This window comes from Cyrtonyx montezumae, unplaced genomic scaffold (genome assembly GCF_038088225.1).
Source record: "Cyrtonyx montezumae isolate F1298 unplaced genomic scaffold, pur_monq_1.0 scaffold_12, whole genome shotgun sequence".
NCBI classification, from domain to species: domain Eukaryota; kingdom Metazoa; phylum Chordata; class Aves; order Galliformes; family Odontophoridae; genus Cyrtonyx; species Cyrtonyx montezumae.
In genome coordinates, this window is record NW_027071848.1 from 1,290,689 (window position 1) to 1,309,988 (window position 19,300).

At 45.6% G+C, this 19,300-nt stretch overlaps 1 protein-coding gene across 2 annotated transcripts in view; it reads right to left on the bottom strand.

Annotated features, from left to right (window-relative positions):
- INTS4 (integrator complex subunit 4) overlaps positions 1-18,633 on the bottom strand; it is a 28,491-nt gene extending 9,858 nt beyond the window's left edge. Inside the window, exons 1-15 of one of the 2 annotated variants that reach the window (XM_065729920.1) lie at positions 18,571-18,633; positions 17,934-18,128; positions 14,819-14,936; positions 13,871-13,977; positions 13,144-13,329; positions 12,206-12,256; positions 11,355-11,443; positions 10,980-11,100; positions 10,457-10,528; positions 9,608-9,782; positions 7,612-7,817; positions 4,848-4,990; positions 3,790-3,905; positions 1,484-1,617; positions 797-954 (exon numbers count right to left, since the gene is read on the bottom strand). In XM_065729920.1, the coding sequence (XP_065585992.1) occupies positions 797-954; positions 1,484-1,617; positions 3,790-3,905; positions 4,848-4,990; positions 7,612-7,817; positions 9,608-9,782; positions 10,457-10,528; positions 10,980-11,100; positions 11,355-11,443; positions 12,206-12,256; positions 13,144-13,329; positions 13,871-13,977; positions 14,819-14,936; positions 17,934-18,128; positions 18,571-18,624 (1,925 nt within the window). In that variant the 5' untranslated portion in view covers positions 18,625-18,633. Of the gene's footprint in view, positions 1-796; positions 955-1,483; positions 1,618-3,789; positions 3,906-4,847; positions 4,991-7,611; positions 7,818-9,607; positions 9,783-10,456; positions 10,529-10,979; positions 11,101-11,354; positions 11,444-12,205; positions 12,257-13,143; positions 13,330-13,870; positions 13,978-14,818; positions 14,937-17,933; positions 18,129-18,531 lie in introns of both variants that reach the window. The other variant, XM_065729919.1, reaches the window with a different exon arrangement.
- Positions 18,634-19,300: the final 667 nt, after the last annotated feature.

Genomic DNA, 19,300 nt, shown 5'->3' on the forward strand with positions numbered 1-19,300 from the left:
ACAATCAAGCATGTTTTGAGATACAGCTGCCATCATAAGGCACACTGGAACTATCAGAACAGATACCTGCCCAATGGAAGGCACTCACAGCCTCTCAGGTACCCAGAGTCTCACTGTGCCTATCAGATTCTGGATGCTCTGCCAACTCATTCAAAGCATTCTGTGCACTGGATGCTCTGAGATTGTGTTCTGGGTTGTGCACAGTAGCTCCAAAGCGGCAGAGATTTGTTCGTCGTTTTCATGGTCAGGATTTTCAGGTGGGTGTGAAGGCAATTCACAGCTCCACATACAGAAAAGGCAGATTTTAGGGAAAAAAATAGGTTTTCTGGAATCCTGTGTTCCAAATAAGGGATTTTAGACTGTTTTTTTGGCTCTCAAAAACAACTCTCTCATCCTCTTTCAAACCTTTTCACGTGTTTTGTTTGTGTAAATCAGCTGAGATAAATGGAAAAGTCAGAATAAGAACCTTGTGCAATAATACTGTGTATTTCAGGAAAGCCTCTGAATTCCCAGCTCCTTTACCAAGTGGGACTGCCAATAGGAACCCAACAGAGCATCAAAAGCAGCTTCACTCCCACAGAATCAAAGGACTTGGAAACCAGAAGACCGAAGGGGACAACCACTTTGTCCCCCCAGAACAAAAAGCCCTGTGCACACACATGCCAAATAATCAAAACGAGAGATGTGCGGGGACAGAACTAACAATGACACTGATGCTCACGATCAGAGCAGTGCCTTTGGAGAAGCTGCAAATCCCAACTCGTCCTCCAATGGGCAGCTGAGTGGGCATCCTTACCGAATGGTGAACTCCAGCAGCTCCTGGATGCCCTGCGGGTCGAGGTGCTGCAGGTTGTACACCCTCTCCAGGCTCTGGTGCAAGAACTGCTGGGAAGGGTCCTCGTGTGGTGTAATGCTGGGAGAGGTTGGGGAGGAGACCAGCTTCCTTCCTGGTAACTAAGCAGAGGGTGCACACAAAGACAAGTCTGACATCGGGAAGGGCGCTGCAAAACGCTGCTGCGTTACTGAACAGCAGCCAGCTGAGACCTTCATTTCTCAGATTCAACGCTTACACCAAGGCTTTGCTGGTTATTACTCTCTATTTAAAACCCACTTGTAGCGAGAGATCTTCACCTTAAACATCAGCATGCCTTTGAGGGAAACATCCTCCTCATCCATTCGCTGTGAGACAGCGGAAGCAGGGGAAGAACACGTGCAAGCACATTTATGAACTGCACCAAGACTCAGGAGCATCTTCAGTTCCACCTGTACTTCCACCCAGGAAAAGCACGCTCTAAAGGAGCAGGGAACACACCTCACCCACAGAACTGCTGAGTAGGATCCAAGTCAGACAGAATCCTCAGTGTTGGAAGGGACCTCTAAAGGCCACCAAATCCAACCCCCCTGCGACCACAGCTACATTCATAATACGTTCAGTGTACAAGAAACCAACAGCACTCCCACAAACCTTGGTGGTTCAACTTACCCTTAGAGGAGGGACCAGATGAGAGAGACTGTCACGAAGATAGGCATAATGTCTGAACGTGTGATCAGAAAACAGTGCTGGCATTGTTGGGCAACTTTTAGCAGCGTTGAAAATCAGAACCAGAACAGCAATGTCTATTGAAATGGATTGTTAAAGGAAAACAAACCACGACCAGAAAAGCTCTTTGAGGATGGCAAGTTCAAAGCAATAACCCAACAACCCTCTCTTTGCTGGAGGTTCTTTACTGAAGAGGCAGCTGTCCTAGCAGATGCAGATGAAGTGCAGAGTGCAAACACTACAGCCTGGGCCATGCTGGAGAAAAGCTGCTACTGCCAACAGGGGATGGCTCAGAGGCAACACAAAGGATAGGAGCCAAGGAGCAAAAATGCAGAACACACTCAATAGGTGGAGCTTTCCCTAAGGCTCAACTCTGTGCTTACCAGTTTGGCACCCAAACAGCTAAAGTTAAGCATTTGCCTCTGAGTTTTTGAAAATCACTGCAATTCCTCTGATGCTGGCACCATGAAAAACATCACCGAATCACAGAATTGTTAAGAGTTGGAAGGGAGCTTTGAAGGTCATCCAGCCCAGCTCCCCTGCAGTGAGCAGGGACACCTACAGCTCGACTGGTCTGCTCAGAGCCCAGTCCAACCTGGCCAGCAGAATTAAAATGAACCAAAGAAACACCATAGGAAAGAGATTCTGGAATAGGAAAACCATTTTCATGGCCTGAGAGACAGAGAAATAAAGAGGGCAGCTAAAGGCTTTAACCAACAAGTCCAACTGCTGGGGCACTCACCTGCAATAATGTGCCCCCAAAACACAGATCTCTAACAGGAGAGGGTAAAAGGATTCTGCTGCAAACCAGGCAAGGTCAGGGTACTTGCCTGCACAGAGAAGAAACAGGTTCAGATGTGCTCCCATGCACAGCAGAGACACAAACCCCACTTCTCATCTCCTGAATATATTCTGCATCCATGGACTGCCAAGCATAAAGACTTCAACTTGCCAAACCAGTTCCTCTCCTTTGTCCAAAATCCCTTCCAGGCTTTCAGCTGAAGCTCTTTAACTAATTTGATTAAAATTTGCCGAGCACTTTGAATCCAAAACCCACACATTTTTATTCACTGAAAGCCATCCAGGCCTTCCTTGTTGCTCCTGGCTCTCAGCCCAGCTCCACAGAACACCTCCCTGTAACATTTGGTGGTGAGTTACCTCCAGAACACTACTCAACTAACAGGCCTTGGCTTGGAGCAGGAAGGTGGTGGAGTCCCCATCCCTGGAGGTGTTCAAGAACTGCAAAGGTGTGGCCCTGAGGGAAATGGCCACAGGGGATGGGCTGATGGTTGGACTGGATGACCTCAGAGATCTTTCCCAACCTCAACAATTCTATGATGTTATGGTGCACTGAGGTAAACCAGAGCTTTTCACCCCCAGCATTTCTTAAATCCTGAGCTCACAGGACACATACACTCAAACTATGACACAGCCATCTGATTAAAGATTAACCTCCTCTCCACCTGACCCCACCCCTTCTCAATTCTCACGAGGTGCTCATTTAATCCGTTAGCTGACGGCCTCTGAATGCAGAGAAAAGCAAGGAGCAGCGTGGCAGTTCGAACGAGCTGTTCCAGTCTAACATCTCTCAGCACACCCCATAAATAACAGCGTGTTCTGCAGCTGCACAGAAGGAAAGTGAGGAGAATGAACAATAGAAAAATGCTATTTCACATTTCCGAGGCATCTCCCATTGTTAAGGGTAATGGTACAAAAATAACAGTTACCATTCTAAAGCATGGGAAGTGCTAAATTTAATATAAGGATTTTGGATTGACTCGCTTCTGAAAGCTGAGTCTATAGCACTATGGGAATTCAGCCATTGCTATACTAAGAGGCAGAGCTGTGCTATACACTGCACAATGGTGAGGGCAGGAGAAGTTCTACCAAAAAGCAAGCAAACAAACACAGAAAACCACTCCTATTTCAAAACGGAAGGATCTTCTAAATTAGTGCAAGCCAGACAAATACTTTCCCATCAAAGGGCTCATCTGCAAAGCCTCAACCTTGACAAATTGCTTGATAACCAGACCATTCATCACAGCATGAAAGAGCTGATACCATGCTGGCTTTCATTTAGGAAGATGATTCCAGATAAGAGTTACTCCACTGCTTGCTGAGTAATGAAACTAAGTTGCAAAGGGATTGCTGCAGGACTTCTGCTGGTCAGAAAGAGCTTAAATCCAAGTGCTGGGAAAACACCTCGAAACGTTTGAGTGTGAGATGAGCTGGCTTTGTCACAAAGATACAAGCTGGGTCATCCATGTCTGGTTCAGGAGTGTCAAAGAATGGGTGCGTGCTCAGCAGCTCCGGGACCAAGGGGAGCACCAGAGTGGGATGCCTGCTCCCCAGGAACTTTAAGCACCTGAGAACAGATGGATGGAAATCTCTCTCAGTGAAGGCATACACTGCAAAGGACAACATTTTTTAAAGGTTGTTTTGCATTACAGTGGCACTTGGATGCATTGGTCAGCATCAAAATCCTACTGCTCAAGTCGACGTGCAAACTCGTGGCAACGCCGCCTCTTCAGGATTTGCAGCAGTGTTTGATGGGACCAAAGAGAACAGAGCAGCTTGAAAAAAAAACAACCACCAACAAAAACTGTTTGCTTGAGGTACCCATAGTTAACACCTGCAGCTACACAACCTATTAAAAACAAGCATGTATATGTTTTTCTTCAGAAAAGCTAGAAGAGCAAGGAGGTAAAGGCCAACAAAATCAGATCCAACATCCAAGAAACTCCAACAGCAACGTCAGAGTGCACTAGAAGAAAAAGCAAACTTAAAAAAAAGGGCTTCCAATAACCAAAAGTTCCATCTCAAACTGTGTGGAAGCACCATTTCCTCTACAGCTTCCATGAAACAACCAAAAACCTCAAAAACGTTCATTATTTTTGCTCACAGAGGAGAAAAAATCCCTCCAAGAGCACAATACCATTAGCCAACCCGTTTGTCACAGCCAACACAAGCAACTGCTGTTCCACAGAGCACAGAATGACGGTTACACGGAATAGATGACGTTTCAAACTCAAAGTTGAAAGCACCTTTTCTGGAAACTATGAGAACTGCTTGCAATAAGAGGGTTTTCCTCACGTGGTCATCAGTTCTGGTTGACCACCAGTAGCACTGGTGAGCAAAAATGATGCAGTGTCTCCATGACACTCAGGAACACATACATCACACGTACACATCTATTCCAAATGTTCACAGATAACCTCAGTGCTGTTACCTCTTTAGTTAGTTCAACGTTTGCCTCATGCCCCCATTTATAACAAAGCAGACACACGAGGACATGGATCACACTCACTTCCATATGGACTCTCTGTCTGTGGGATACTTGGTTAGGTTTTTCAGCAGCTCCACCAGTGCAAGATGGATGCCCTCTTTTGTTGAGACATTGGTGCAACACAAGAGTTCATGGAGAGCTTCTCGAATGTCCCTTGAAGAATCCTAAAACATAAAAACAAAACTCTCAGATTAGATCCTCTGAGTGCTCGGAAAGAGGAGAGCCTGGGCATATATTTATTTTAAAGGGAGCAGATCCTGTTCCTTGGCTGAATTCATCCTAAAGGCATCAGTGACCACTCAAAGAACAGAAAGAACTTGACCCAGATATTGGTTTCAAAGATCACAGAATGGCCTGGGTTGAAAAGGACCTCAAAGATCATTGAGTTTCAATCCTCCTGCCATGGGCAGGGTCACCAGCCACAAGAGCAGGCTGCCCAGAGCCACATCCAGCCTTGCCTTGAGTGCCTCCTGGGATGGGGCATCCACAGCCTCTCTGGGCAACCTGTTCCAGTGCATCACCGCCCTCTGAGTGAAAACCTTCCTCCTAACATCTAACCCTAATCTCCCCTGTCTTAGTTTAAAACCATTCCCCTTGTCCTATCTCTATCAACGCACATAGAGAGCTGTTCCCCCTCCTGTTTATACACTCCCTTCAAGTACTGGAAGGCCACAACGAGGTCTCCCCAGAGCCTTCTCTTCTCCAAGCTAAACAACCCCAGTTCTCTCAACCCTTCTTTTTGCTTTATAGGTGTACAGTTAAAAAAAAAAAACAAACAACAAGTGCAACAACTTACAAGTCATCAATTTTGGTATGATAATACAGAATCCCTAATGCATCACTTCTGAAGTCACACTGCACCTATGTTGTCCTTTATTGCAGAGAAGCTTACACAGTCTTCACGCTGTATTTTTGGAAGCAGTGTGGCTGAACTCCAGCCTAATTAATTATTTGCCTTCTGCCAAATACCACCTTGCAGTTCCAAATTAATACAATAGACTTCCTTGCTTTCATTTTTGTGGCACTGGCAGACAGAACGTGAAAATTTGACAGGATACAAGTACTAGATGTGTTTCAATAGCAGACTTTAAAAGAGAAAAAAAGCATAATTTGCTAAATATCAACAGCACATTCATTACTGCCTTACACAAAAGAAAGAACAGTCCCCTTGTAAAGGCTCCTAAATGACAGCAGCCAACAGACACAAACAAAGGAGGGGAGCGCAGCGGGTACGCTCATCTGGGCCTTATTTTGGTGCTGCAAGGCAGGCTGCCACTGAAGGAGACCACGTACTCCAAAGGCTGATGCAAGGGTTGTGGAAATAAAGTAATCCAGATGAGGTGCGTGGACTGCTGGGAGGGCAGAACGGAGATGAGCAAGGCAGGAGCTATGAAGGGCCAAAGAGGTGTACAGCTCGGCAGAAAGCAAGAACCGAAACACCATGGCAAGCAGAATGCAAAGCTTGATGAGAAAAGCAAGGAGTAACTGACAGAGTTACTCAGATAAAGGAAAAGCGGTTGAATGAAAACTGAAGTGACCACTGCTGTTAACAATTCAGGCACCAAAGTTCACAATGTCCTCCTAAATCCTTTATTTTGGTGTCAAAAGATGGATTTTACTACTGAAACAGGAAGCAAGCAAGCACTTCCCTGAACCAAGCACAGTGAGAATGTGGTAATTCTCACATTCCAGCTATCATAATATATACAATTACAGAACTGTAGGGGTTGGAAGGGACTTCTAGAGATCGTTGAGTCCAATCCCCTGTCAAAGCAGCTCCCAGCCCAGGTTGCACAGGTAGGTGTCCAGGTAGGTCTTGAATGTATCCAGAGAAGGAGACTCCACCACCTCTCTGTGCAGCTCCAGTGCTCCATCACTGCACTGGGAAGAAGTTCCCACACGCATTTGTGCAGAACTTCCTATGCTTCAGTTTGAGGCCATTTCCCCTCATCCTATCACCACACACTGCTGAGAAGAGTCCGGCCTCACTCCTTTGCCTCCCACTCCTCAGGTATTTATTGACATGGATCACCTCCCCTCTGAGTCTTCTTTTTTTAAGGCTGAACAGACTCATGTCTCTCAGCCTGTCCTCATAACGGAGGTGTTAAATAAATCAGAAGGAAAGCATAAACAAGAACACCAGTGTAACCAGTGAACGTGCTTCCACCTTAATGCACAGGTCCCCAGCTGGAACAAATATGAAACAGATACAGGAGGCACCTAACACTCACTGCTGTGTGCTGGAATATGACCTGAATTTGCAAACATTTGTTACAGACTGCTAAACAGGTTCGTTCGTTTTATCTTGGAGTACAACTGAAAGAAGTCACTGATGCATAGAGTCAATGAAAGAGTGGGTGAAGAAATACAGAGAATGGATTTTCAGCATCATCTGGGGCTGGGAGACTGCCCCAAAGAAGCAGAGATTGGTCTACTGCTGAGAATGGGCTGGGACAGTGTTGGTTGGGAAGGGCCAGAAGTATTCCAAGGAGCATGCCAGGAGCCAACTGCTGGAAGAAAGAGAGAGGGAACCCATGTCCTGGCTCTGTTTGGTGAGCAAAGGTGTAACTAGAGCAAGAGAAGAAAGGAAGCACAAAGAAAATTAAGCTGTATTCAACAAGAAATGCCACCAAGCAATGGACCAGAAAATAAGACAAGAGGAAATCCACATGATGCAGCAGCAGTTACCAAGGGCAGAGAGCTTTTAATCTGTATCTTTTCAGTCATCTATTTTGCAAAAAAGAAAGCAAGAACATAACATTTCTCCCCCCTGGGAAGGCCTTACCTCCAGAACAGCTAACACAGTATCCAGCTGGTCCTCCCTCAGCGTGATGTTGTTGGAAATCTTTCTCATTGTGTGTATTGACTGCAACCTCACCTCCTCGATCTCGTCGTTAAACATGTCCACCAAAAAGTCAAGGCACTTCTCAGCAAAGGAAGGAGAGGACTGAGCCAGCATGCAGAGGGCCTCCACTGCAGCAATGCGCACCTCTGTTAGGAGAGGGGGGATTCACTCATTAGTGCTGTTTAAGAGCATGCCACCAACAGCCAGGCCCTGCATTACTGGAGCACGGGGCTAAGGATGGGAGTTGCCAATAGATATAATGTATTTCCTGGCACGTTTTGCAAGTGCAGCTATAACCCTGGTACCTTAAGCAAGTTAATTTAGATAATTGAACTGCTTGCTTCATTCTTCCAGACATTTTAATTGCTAAAAGCATTCACTGCATTTTTAAGTGGCCACGTAGCACTTCATGAATTGCTGAAAAGCCCAGGACTACCAGCACAACACCAAACACAACAAGATTCCTCTGCTTCCTGACTTTGGATTCCTCAAAAGAAAGGAAAAATGTGCCACCTGATCATCAAAGTGACTCATAAATCAAGTAAGGGAGGTGTCCAGAGTAGATTCCTCATGTAAAATATAGTAAGAATTGAAAGAAGACCCAAATAGAACAGATTTGTGTGCAGATCCTCCCTCCCCCCCCCTGCAGCCATCACCACTAGCTCCCATAACATTCATGTGCTGGGATCACAGAAGGGAAGATTAATTAGATGTCTGGCAAACACTGTTTAAAACATACTTCTATTTTCCATTCAAAGTAGTTCATCTTGAAAGCATTCATTTAAGCTTGTGTGTAGCTTGTAGGGCTATTGTTCTTAAAGAACGTATTTGATTCCTGATGATTCTGATTAAGCAGAAAAGTGCAAACACAGCGAGCCCTCTGCCTGCTCAGGAACAAAGGCTGTGTCAGAACACTGAGCCTCCATGGTCATTAAGACCACGGTGGAATTAGAGGCATTAGAGAAGAAAAAACCCCAAGAAAACACACGTCAATATTGCACTCACGAGCTGACACGTTCATTTAGGTTTAAGTTACAGGATGGAATTGAAGAAATGAAGCAGTGCTGTGGGTAAGGAAGAATATGGCCCAGCAGTACTTAAAACACTGCTGTGGAGACATATGTACACTCTTCAGAGATCTGGTTAATCTCCACATCTGCCCATTTTAATGCCATTCCCCAGTCATCAAACTGGAGAATGTTTCACAGACAATGGATTGAGCCACAGTGTCAGCCAGAAGAGAACAAGGCAGTGTGCTCGAGCTTCAGGGCGAGCTGAGCTATTAGGTTAAATTTCATAGTTTAATTTGCAGGAGTCACAGAATAATAAACAATTTTACACCACAATTTCCAGGGATACGTTTGTTACCGTGTTTTTCTACTGTCTTATTTACTCCCATCTTTCCAGCAAGGTTTAAAATCAAATTTAGGAATGGTTTTCAGAGCTGCACCTTCCCATGGCTCTACACAAGCACCAGCTGCTGTGATGTTCACAAAGGCAATTCTTACTGGACTCCATGGGTGAGGTTTCCTAGAGAGCCACGATTTAAACATCTATGAACTCAGCAAATCTCATTTTCCTTCTTCCAGAGGAGGACATCACTTTCCAGCAACAGAAACTACTGAAGTTTCCAGTTCACAACCACATCCAACTTTTAAGTTTGTGACATTAAAAAGAAATAGCATAAGCAACCCACATATCCCACATATTTCACTGAAACTTTCCTGTTTAAAGGAAGCTGTTTGTTTCCTTCTACTCAAATCAACATTCCTACCCCAAATCCTGGGCAACACCTCTGAAACAGCTCCCAAATCGCAACGGAGTGAAATCAGCACCCTCAAGTTTGCTTTTGTATTCCAACAGATTGCAAAGAAAAACGAAAACAAAAAGTCCCTCTACACATCCCACGCAACTGACTCACCAGGTTAACACTTACCATACATTTCATCTTCCAGGCCGTGAACAAAGGCTCCACAAGCTCCTGATTCAATCAGGTTTACAGCTCCCGTATCGATCTCTTCTTTAGGAGCATCATCTCCCCACTTTCTGCCACTTGAGAACTCCCCTGAGCTGTAGAGCTCCTTGGCTCGCTCATGCGCCGTGCGCTTCCTCTGCACCAACACATTTTTCAGTTATAACCACAGGGAACTATAAAGGTGACTGAACAAAACTGTAAATGGTTTCCTGGACTGGAATTCCAGTTTGTGAAACTGGAATTAAACACTTTAATGACTACAGCACGCAGCAGTGTGTGAGACATCACACGTGTTCTGCACGCTCACTAAACCACCTCCTTCACCTCCACTTTCACTCACTTATCAGAGCAGCCCACAAGAACTAGCAGCTCTCACTTCCTTATTGTTTTGTAGGCCAGAGAAGCTGAATGTAACTGGAAAGCTCTTTGCTCGAGGGTGCCTGACTCCAGCTACTCATTGCTCCCAAGATGTCCGTGACTACCAGACAGCTCTTGCAGGATGCTGCCATAGGCTTGCTCCCAAAACCAGGATGCCAAACGGCCCTCAGAGGGACACAAAGGTTTACCTCTCATTGGTGAAACCCAAACAGCCTCAAGCTCTTTATTACACAGCTCAGTTAATGAAATCTAAAACTGGCAATTGCTTCAGTGACTTTAATCTAAAAGAAAACCTGTCATCATCAATTAACTCTCAGCAGCCCCGAGGCAAGGACACGCTAAGCAAACAGGCTCAGCATTTCCACACCTGTTGTGTGGTTTTAGCACTCTACACACAGTGAAGACAAACTCCAGCATTAAGCTTTTACATACCCGCAGATCTGACATGAGCTTCTTGTCAAGGGTCTGCTCTAAGAAATGGGAACTCACTTGTTGCATAGAACCCTAAAGGAAAGAAAAAGAAATAAACCAAAAGGAATGAAGAGGATCTCTCTAAATTTCACTACACAATTTCTGGTTGTACACCAACACAGAGATGGATAATATTTGTCCTTTCTTATAGTTCTGTATGGCACTCAACACTCAAACTGTACATCAGTTTGCTTAGGATTACAGGTCGTTTTTTCACTGAATCTAATACAGACCTCCCTGAGTTTGGTTGTTTAAATGTGCTGTGCTGGAGGGAAGTCAATCCAAGTACTTGCTTTTATTGGATACTCAACCCTCTGCCCTCAAGGAGAGGATCACCGCACAGTTCAGCCGAGAGAAACGCAGCCAACACCCCACACTCAACCTCTCCTCAGAATTCAGATATCAATTAATTTAAGCAGCTTCTAAATTTCGTCCCATTTCTTTTCAAACAGAACCTCTCAGAGAAGAGAAGGATGAAACTTACCAATAATTTAGCAGCTTGGACTCTCACAACCCAGGAACCGTCGCTAACCATGTGACAGATTTTCCCAAAGGCATCATCAACCAACCGAATTTCTTCATTAGAAGAAGGAATTGGGACAATGCTAGCATGGAGAAAAGTCAGTCAGTTTGCTGGCATCATGTGGCGTGGCATAAAACAAAGAGCTATGCTGAGCTCCTATGAACATACAGGAAGCATCAGGAACCAAAACTACATACAGACCAATGCATTCTCAACAAGGGTACAGTTGGTACATATCGTTTTTCAAACAGCTTCTCCTGAGATTTAGTGAAAAAAGCTCCAAAATCAGGATACTGCTGAGGCACCGTTTTGAGTCACTTTGTGTACAGCACATACCTTTCAGGGTAAAGTTGGCTGAGGACCCAAATAAGCTGAACTGCAGCACTGCGCACTTGCTCGTAGTCATCTGCCAGCAGCTTGCAGGCCTGAAAGATTTGCAGCCCACTGTATCACTTCCATTTCCCACCCTTACCATAAATCAATTCACATTATAAATAAGGACAAACTAAGGCTTCCCTTCTACTAACTAGCTTTTCCAAGTTTGATCAGGTAAAGCAGTCCTAATGAAGTCTGTTAACGACATGAGGTGCAGCTCCAATCTGCAGGAAGCACAAAGCATCAGTGTGTCCTAAGACTGATCTGATACAGCCTGCAGCTCTGCAACCTTACTGACATAACTCCAGCAGGTCCAGAAGAAGCCACAAAGATAACAAAAGGGCTGGAGCACCTTTCCTGCAAAGAAATGCTGAGGGTTTATAAGACAGATGGGGAGAGACATATTACTGAGGTGTGTAGTGACAGGACAAGGGGTGATGGATTTAAATTAGAAATGCTGAGATTTAGATTAGATACAAGGAAGAAATTTTTCACTGTGAGGGGGCTGAGGCACTGGCACAGACTGCCCAGAGAAGCTGGGGATGCCCCATCCCTGGCAGAGTTCAAGGTTGGATGAGGCTCTGAGCAACCTGATTAGCAAAAGATGTTCTGTTCCATGACAGGGAGTTGCAGTGAGACAACAGTCTCTTAAGTTTCCTTCCAGGGAATCATCAAGGTTGGAAAAGGCCACCAAGATCACCACGTTCAGCACCAACCCACTCCTCCAGACTTCCACCTCTCCAAGCACATCGCCCCAGAATCTTGAAAATCCAAATCCAAACCAATACAAAATAAATAGATGAGTTTTTTACCTGACCATAAACGGCCTGCTGCAGTTTCAATCCTCTCTCATGAAGCTGAAGCTACAGGGGGAAAGCAAACAACAAAAGAAAGAAACAAAACAATAGTTAGGTTTCATTGTTAAGTAACACACACGAAGTTTTCATTTCCTGCTGTGCATAAAATCAGTTGCCTGCATTTCTCAACTGCTACTATAATTCATGTTCACAGCCAAGGTTGTGAAACAGCTGTACTTTAAATAAAACCTTGACTTCAGTATAACCTTCTCAGGCTTCACAGCCACTGACACTTTGACTGCACCACATGAACACACTGTCTGCTCATTTTCTCAGCCTTCAAGCAATTATTTAGTGCTGGCCAGTTCCAACCACTCCCTGAAACGTGGACCCAAAAGGAGCACCACCAGTGCATTTTCATGGCTAGAGGAACAGCAAAACCTGCCCCACTAAACACTGCCTCCCAACAAAAACAACCAACACAGCAGCAAGGAGCACTGTGAATAAGAGCCCTAAGAGCAGTTAGGCACCCTGAATTCATTCAGGATGCTTCCAATGCTCCAAACTAAAGCATAACAACAGCTGACTTTGTACTGAAACTATTCAATTGAAGGACATAAACCTTGCTACGGATTTGATTCAGTATCACTGCAGAAGTCATGGCAGATGCAAGACAAAAAAAAAGAAAGCAACAAAACAGAACGAAAATGAAGGATGAGTGTAACCTCCAGCAGAGGGAGATCCCAGACAGATTCACATCAAGTCTGATGCTCCCAAATGCATCTTGTTTCTTTCTTTCTCACTTTTTCAGGTAGTTTTGACAGGTTAAACTGGCTCTTGATGAGTTAATTAAATCAGTTCTAGTCCAAACCCCTCTGAATTGACTTGCACGTCCTTATCAGCTTTCTAATCAAACCCCAAACAATTTCTTCCACTGCACCAGCACTCCTTACCATGGCTTTTATAGCTGCTGTCCTAACACGAGGGTCCTGGTCGTTAAAATGATCTCCTATTATCTTCTGGACATCTCTGGCAGCCTGGCTTTCAGCATCCTTTGCAACACCTTTTTCCACTGGGCCGAGACAGCCAATTAACTGAAGACACTTATTTCTTACACCATGGGAAGAATCTGTCAGATGCTACAGGACACAAGAGAAAAGATCTAATAGGTTTGGTGGGTTATTTTTTTTAATCATTCTTTTCTCTCTTCAGAACAGCTTGGCATAGTAAAACTCCCAGCAGTTAGGAAATGTTAAAATTTTGGTAGTTGGTAAAAAAAAATGAAGTAAATACTGACAGCATATATTTTTCCTCTGGCAGAGATGAATATTTAAACAGATTATAAATACGTTTGCCTAACGTTACCTTAATGCTTTCTATCTATAACTTAATAACAGGGAATAGTGCTTCTAAATAACAGCTAAAAAAGCAGACATGCTTTACTGAAGCATATGAAGCAAGAGATGATAACTGAGAGAGCAGTGGAGCCCAGTGTTGTTGACAGACTTGTTATCTGCATTCAGTGCTGTGCTCACATCACATTCAGTTTCAAGCTGCTCTTATTTAAAATGTAATACCTCGAGCTCTCTCCCAGAACAGACTGAATCCAAATTCAACATACAAGACAATATTCAACGTTGTCCTTCCGTGGTATTTATGTCCTTGGGGAGGTGGCCTTACCTTGCAAGCTACCTCTACCAGCCTCATCCTGACTGAAGGGTTCTCTGTGAGTTTTGTGCCAATCACCAGCAGGGTGTCCAGCAGCTGAGCTAGGACTTGGTGAGACTCTGCAAAAGAAAGCAGGGAAAGGTTATGCATCTCTTTGCTGAGCTCCAGAACCATGGAAGCACTCCAGTTGGAAGGTCCTCCTGGAGGCAAAAGAGGTCAAAAGAAGCCCAGCTCCCTTGGCTTGTCCTTGCAGATGACATACTACAGCCACCAACCCAATGCTTAACTAACCCTGCCTTATCAGCATTTCCTTGGCACTGGGCAGCCAAAACTTGATGCAGTATTCCAGGTGTGGGCTCACTAGTGTCAAGGAAGTGGAATAACCATTTTCCTCAGTCCCCTGTTGATACAGCCCAGCATACAGAGTCACTGCTCACTCAACACCTAACATTCACCTGTCAGTAAGCAATGCTAAAATAAAATTAACTTCATCATGCACCTACAAGCAGTGAATATAACACAGAAAACAAAAATGGACTCCAATGAAGGCTCAAACAGGATCATCTACACTTCACTGTATTACAAAACCAACATCACCACACTAATGCTGTCCTGCATTAGCTCATGCTAAGAAAAACACCACGCACTCCACTTGAATATCATACTTGAATTCCACTTCAGCAAGGCCACCCCCTAAACCAGAGCAACTTCAGTGGCTCTCACACCTTTACACACCTCTAGAAGTACAAGTCAGTTGAGAATAAGTTTCTTCTTCTCCTCAGCACACTGAATCGTCTGTCGCTGTTCACAAAAGCAGAAAAAATAAATACTACAATTCATAATTCCCAACTCTACATTTCAGATCCATATAGGTATGTGAGGTCCTGGCCTCTGTCCTCAATGCTTAAGCATTACATGAACCTGCCTGGATTTCAAGCACTGTCTGAAAACACAACTTACTCTCATTCTGAAGCGTATTAATGGCATCATCCACGATGCAGTCTGGGGAAAATCCTGCAGTCTTGGATAACAAACCCAGCAGGGAAGCAATCTTCAATCTTACAGAAGCATCATTCTCCTGGAAGGAAACAACAGACACCCTCTCTCATTTTTCAGTTGTGAGCACAAAACACACTGCAGGGAGGCAGGATCCACTTATAATTCAGCACAAGGCACCAACTTTACCATGAGGCCATTTCCTCCTTGTATAGGAACTGCTGAACCTCTGACTGATCACCTGAGGCAAGCACTGAGTCAGCCACACAAGCACAGGTGAAGGCAAATCATCTGTGTGACCAAAAGGGGTGGAGCCTGGCTCCACCTCATTTAAGGGCTGACAACCACTGGGGAAGGAACTCTTTCTGGAGATTGCTGGAGTTTTTCCACTGTGAGCCTGGGACACAGGTGAGCATTCCATATCTTTTCAATTATTCCCTTCCACTGCAGTAATCTTTCTCATTATACATCTATGTACTATTTGAAGTGCTTATTTTGTTAACTACACACTCTATGCACACCTTGCAGGAAGTTAACCACACCACAACATTCCTCTTGCAGCTTCTAGCACGCTACAAATTACTCAAATTAGGGGTAAAAGAGTTAATTACTCATTATTCTTTGAAAATAAAAAGTTTAAATAACCAGGTTTCCAAGGTTCTGGAAAACTCACTGGTAACATCTGTATCTTGTAAGTTTTTAATGAACAAGTTTGCTGAGAATACAAAGCTGGTAGGAACAGCTGACATGCTGGAAGGCTGTGCTGCCATTCAGTGAGACCTCAACAGGATGGAGAGTTGGGCAGAGAGGAACTGGGTGAGGTTTAACAAGAGCAAGTGTGGAGTCTTGCATCTACAGAGGAATAACTGCATGCACTGGTACAGTCTGGGGAATGAGCTGCTGGAGAGGAGCTCTGAGGAGAGAAACCTGGGTGTCCTGGTGGATGACAGGTTGGCCATGAGCACTGTGCCCTGGTGGCCAAGAAGGACAAGAGGATCCTGGGGTGCATTAAAAAGAGCATGGCCAGCAGGTCAAGGGAGGGAATCCCCCCCTTTACTCTGCCTTAGTCAGGCCTCACCTGGAGTACTTTGTCCAGTTCTGGGCTCCCAGTACAAAAAAGACAGGGATCTCCTGGTAAGAGTCCAGTGGAGGGCCACAAAGTTTGGCCACAAAATGGCCAAATTACCATTAGTTTTAAATTCTTTGAGAGTTCACTTATTTCAAAGGGCTGTTAATACAAGATTTGTGCACACAACACTTCTGGTCCTACCTCTTCTACCTTCACACTGCCAAGGATACCCAACACAAGGCACGAGGACAGAAAGAAGTCTGGATTTTATACTCAGCTCCCTCCAAGCAACTGTGCACCTCTGTATTCAGCACAATTCTGCACCTTGTGCAACTGTGACACCTTTCAACAGTTCAGGAGAGACTCTGGTGCTGAGAGTTACTCACGGGGGTACTGTCACAGTTGGAATGCCTTTCTCAACTGAGCCAAGAAGCATTTTCCCCTTCTGGAGCTGAAAGTATGCTTGAACAGCAGTTGCTCTCACTGGATTACCTCCATTATTGTTAGGATGCACAGGTTTCAGCAGTGTAATGCATGTGGAATTTACACATTAACCCTCTACACAAATACTAAAATCAGCAGTTTCAAGAAGGACTCCTGCAAAGGCCCTTTTGTATAATCCTGTCTGAGTAGCATCTGCATTACCAAGTTCTGAGCAGTCTCCCACCACAGCAGATGTTTTCCCTTTCCTTTCAATGGTTTGTGAGACAGGAATTGGAGAAACTCCTTTCAGTTTACAATTCTGACTGCTGTCTCCAAGAACAGCAGGCCCCTAACTCCCTGTGCCTCTAACCCCTCATCCCAAAGACCCTCAACAGTTGAAAAGAGCCCTCTGGGATCTTCTCAGGCACTGTTTGACAGTACACCCTTCCTGACAGCTATACCAGCTCACTCTGTGCCACCTGTCCAGTCACACTGATTCAACTGTCAGCAAAGCAACAGAAAAAGTGCAGGGGAAAAGGAAATGGCAGGTTGTTTTTCTGATTCATTTCAGAAGACAGTCCCCAAACTGTTTTATTTCCCTATCACATTATAAAGCAGTGAAAGAATAAATAATAAAATCTTTGGAGTGTGACTGTTTGATAAGTACAGTATAGAGACTGATAAAATCCTCACAGCTTTAGTGTCAATACAAAGCAGAGAAGATTCAACTGGAAAGGAAAGAAAGAACAGCACAAGGACATTTATGAGGAACACTCCAGCCTACAGCACAACTTCATTAGTAACAATCAAATCCGAGTTACCAAGTGAAGGATCAATATCTGGGCAGCCTAAATTTCTGTAATTTATTTATCATGTTGTTCAGAATTTTTTTGTTTGTTGAAAAAAAAAAAAACTTTTGTTTTGCAGAAATGTCATTTTAAAAGTGGTCTGCTCACATCATAAGCAATAGCTAAAAAAAATTCTGCATTTTCAGAGGAAATTAAGCAGGATTTAGATAAAGCTGAGCCAGCTTTGGACAACGGGGTTCTTTGGAAAACTTCTTTTCATGCCTTCTGCCCCTCGTTAAGTTGATGTAAACTAATCATGCAGACCACTTGCAGCAATCATAGAATCATTATGGTTGGAAAAGACCACTAAGATCACCGAGTTCAACTCCAACCCATCCCCACCATGCCCACTGACCCTGCCCCTTAGTGCCACACTTCCACTGTTTTTGAACACCTCCAGGGACAATGACTTCATCCCCAGGCAGTCTGTGCCAACGCATAACACTCTTACAGAGATTTTTCCTAATATCTAACCTGAACCTCCCTGGTGCAGCTCGAGGCCATTACCTCTTGGCTCACCTCCCTGTCACTGTGTGCTGAAACTGCTAACACCAAATGACATGAGCTGTTAACTGCATGGTGAAGGACTACAACCACTCACACTCCTCATGCAGCACTGTTGGCAACTGAGACAGCAACACAGGAAACAGCAGCTTCCCATCCCTACCTCCAACTCCATCCCAAGACAACAAGGCCAGAATGGCTTTCTGGCAGCACGCTTGGCTCCCAGCTTTGCTACCTTATAATAGTGCTCCAGCAGGATTCGGACAACCCCTTCCACGCTCTCCACTTCCACAGGCTTCCTGGCAAACTGCAGCAGGTACTGCAAGGCATCTGCAGGCGAGGTGGCTTTACACAGGTCCACGTGGAGCGCTGCTGACTTGCTGGGCTTGGTCAGCCGCAGTTTCTTAGCAGACAGCTCCTCATGCTGCTGCTGCGGAACGGGGGACAGAGCAACACGATTCAGAAACACCGCGCAAATCCTTCCCGGAGCAAACACTGCTTCCCACCAAAGCAACCCGAGGGAGCCCCTCCGCCCCACGGCCCTTTCCCTTGCCCATCACAGAACGGGATTTATCCAGGAAGGAATCCCAGCCCGCTGGGGCAGCTCTCACCCTCAGGTGAGCACTACGTCTCCTCACGCTGCTGTGCCCCTTTCAGCCCTACACCTCTAGTCCTAAAGGAACCCGAACTGGGATCACCAGATCCCCCCTCTCTCCCACTCTCCCTCTTTCCCCAGGGCCTGTAGTAACCCACCCCGAACCCGAGGCAGCCCCAAGCCTCCCCCTTCCCCCTAATTCCCCAGGCTGCTACCACCACCCTTCCCACACACTCACCGAGGTCACCCTACAGAGCTCGGAGCTCTCCGCGCTCACCTGGACCACCTTCGTGAACTCCTCATACACCCGCTTCTTCAGGTGCGCCGCCATGATGCGGCCGCCGCCAAACCATAGAGTCGCTCCCTCGTGACGCGGAGGACGGAAGAGTACTCTCTATCCAGCAGTTATAGGTCCAACTCTATGGTCAGGAGGTCCGGGCTGGGAGGTCTCGTGTTGCCATGGGAACGCGCGCGCATTCAAGATGGCGGCTGCACCGTGCTCCGCCTCGGGGCTGACGTCGGCACCAGGGGGTGGCCGCGGGGCTCGGTTTTCTTCACAAACAGGCGCCTTATGGAGCCGAGTGGCGGCAGCTCCGAAGGGGTATGCCTGTCGTACGTACCCCAACGAGTCCGCTCACCTGTGGGTGTATTATTTACTATTATTTGTGAGAAGCGTTGGTGTTTCCCTCAGCTGTTTCCTTCCCAAAAACCGCAGGGACGCACTGAGAAGAGCCACCCTTGTCAACCGTGACAGCATTCTTCATTGTCTCATAGAACCGTTAAGGATAGAAAAGACCTCTTAGGAACACCAAGTCCACCCCTGCCCCACCATGCCCACTGACCACGTCCCTCTGTGCCACATCTCCACGGGTCCTGAGCACCTCCAGCAGCAGGGAGTCCTCACTCACACCCAACTCCTCTAAAGATCACCTGGCCCACCTCCCCTGCAATGAACAGGGACACCCACAGCTCCATCAGGTTACTCAGAGCCCCGTCCAGCCTGACCT